General features: G+C 43.6%; 1 protein-coding gene across 1 annotated transcript in view; it reads right to left on the bottom strand.

Annotated features, from left to right (window-relative positions):
- The window catches only part of LOC101858420 (DNA-directed RNA polymerase II subunit RPB3), a gene marked incomplete at its 5' end in the record, with an annotated part of 21,764 nt that extends 20,086 nt beyond the window's left edge, over positions 1 to 1,678 (bottom strand). The window contains 1 exon segment of the mRNA XM_005102004.3: positions 1,541 to 1,678. Coding sequence (XP_005102061.1) covers positions 1,541 to 1,626 — 86 coding nt within the window.
- Between the last annotated feature and the right edge of the window lie 530 nt (positions 1,679 to 2,208).

Here is a 2,208-nt window from a genome sequence, read left to right as displayed (position 1 = left end):
CCAGACCCGGTAGTGTGTGTGTGTGTGTGTGTGTGTGTGTGTGTGTGTGTGTGTGTATGAGAGAGAGAGAGAGAGAGAGAGAGAGAGAGAGAGAAGGGGGAAGTGCTAGCAAAATGCATGACATGCCCCAGTTGGCAGGAGGGAACGAGAGAAAGATATATAGCGGGAAATAGGGGGGGAGAAAGAAAGACAGAGACAAACAAAGAAAAAGAGAATGCGAGCGACAGAGAGAGAGAGGGAGAAATAGAGAGGATGAATGCTCGAGAGAAATTATGAAATTGTTCTTTTCTTCAAATTGTGATTCCTCCAACTCCAAACGGAGGAAAAACGATCGTTCATCGAAAAGACATCCGCTATCTTCATTTAGATCTAGATCTAGATCTAGGCTAGCCTCAAAACTAGATCAATGATAAATGTCTTTCTGTCTAGATCTAGACCTAGCCTAGGCCATAGATATAGAAGAACCTAGGTCTACCCTGAGCCAAGAGGGCGCTGAAACTTTCCGAATTCACAAGAGTTCCCCTACCGGGTCTGTATACTTTGTGACTTTGTTCCCGTTACCGGGTCTATATACACTCCCTTACAGGAAGGAAGTGACTATTCTCACCCGGGGTGAGAATAGAAATACGATCGACCTCTCACCCCGGGTGAGACTTGCCACCGTTAGCTATTCTCACCCGGTGTGAAACAAGACCTGTTTTTCCTAATTTCGGAATACTTTCTATCGGTGTGGATGATCAAATGGATAAAAGCAAAGAAAAAATTACGTATAGCACAAAAGTAAGCTAATTTGATCGTCTACAAAGATGCTATGGTTATTTCACTTTTCGAATAGAGCCGAACTACGCGGGTCGCCATTTTGTTTTGCCCGGAAGTTCTCGCAAGATTTACTCCTCCCCTCTTCTTTCTCTCTCTCTGTCTCTTTCTGAATACTGTCTATCGGTGTGGACGATCAAATTGACCAAAACAAAGTTAAAAAATGATGTTAAAACACAAAAGTAAATTAATTTGGTTGTCTACAAAGATGCTACGGCTATTTAACTTTTCGAATCGAGCCGAACTACGCGGGTCGCCATTTTGTTTTGACCGGAAGTTCTCGCGCTACTCCTCTCTCCTGTCTCTTTCTCTCTCTCTCTCCACTGCCCACATACAAAATTGTACGCTTTTAGAGGCTACAGTTATAATGGAATGTTTGTTCACGGCACAAAATTCTACAATTTTTCTGTTATCACAGTGTAGAATTCTGTGGTTTAGGGTGAACGCAAAGTATGTTGGCCTAGATCTAGATCTAGATCTAGGCTATAACGGTGAACACGCACCGGGTGAGAATAGAGGTGGCCTTCTGTTATAATCACAGTGTAGAATTCTCTGGTTCAAGGTAAATGCAAAATTGGTTGGCCTAGATCTAGGCTATAACGGTGAACGCACACCGGGTGAGAATAGCCCCGGAGGTGGCACAGGAAAGTACTTTTACTGTCTTGATCTAGAATCTAGATCTATCTATTCAGAGCTTATTTCCGGGTATTTTTTATCACAGTACCTCAAGTCAGTATCCTCAATTATGAATTTGATGTTTTCGTCAGTCAACTGAGTCAAAGCAACAGTGGGCTGGTTGGCGTACGGCATCTTGTCATTAAAAGCTTGAAGATTGTCAAGAATCAGTTCGAGTTGTTTGATTCTGATACATGCGGCTAGCAGCAGCCCGTCAGCCAGAAGCTGATTGGCTGTGGGTAAGCTAGTGGTGCTCTGATTGGCTGTGGTAGGCCAGTGGTGAATATTGTGTTGGGCCTATGATTCCAGTTTTAGCGGTTCGGAAACTTCTGAAACAGTGCTGTAAATATATGAAGCCTAATCTACCTGTTCCAGTAAGGAACTGTGGTGGCCGAATGGACAGCGTGACTGCGTGCGGAGTGAACGGGCGTGGGATCGAATCCTGGAATATACTCTTTTTTTTTTTTTTTTTGGCCTCCTTTCTTCTCCTCCTCCCGACTGACCCCTCCTTTCTTCTCCTCCTCCCGACTGACCAACAATTTTTCCCCATAATTATAATTCGTTGTTTTGTAGTTTTTTAGGTAGTGATTAAGCACGCACATTCTGGTGTTGCCTTATAGAGGAGCCTTTACCTCTTTTCGATCATCGCTTCATCTAGCAATTTTATAGGCTAAGTGCTCAGGTGCAGCAATGCCTCACGTCTGCAAATACATGTAA

The sequence above is a fragment of the Aplysia californica genome, unplaced genomic scaffold (assembly GCF_000002075.1).
Source record: "Aplysia californica isolate F4 #8 unplaced genomic scaffold, AplCal3.0 scaffold00308, whole genome shotgun sequence".
NCBI lineage: Eukaryota > Metazoa > Mollusca > Gastropoda > Aplysiida > Aplysiidae > Aplysia > Aplysia californica.
This window is presented reverse-complemented; position numbering and strand designations above follow the sequence as displayed.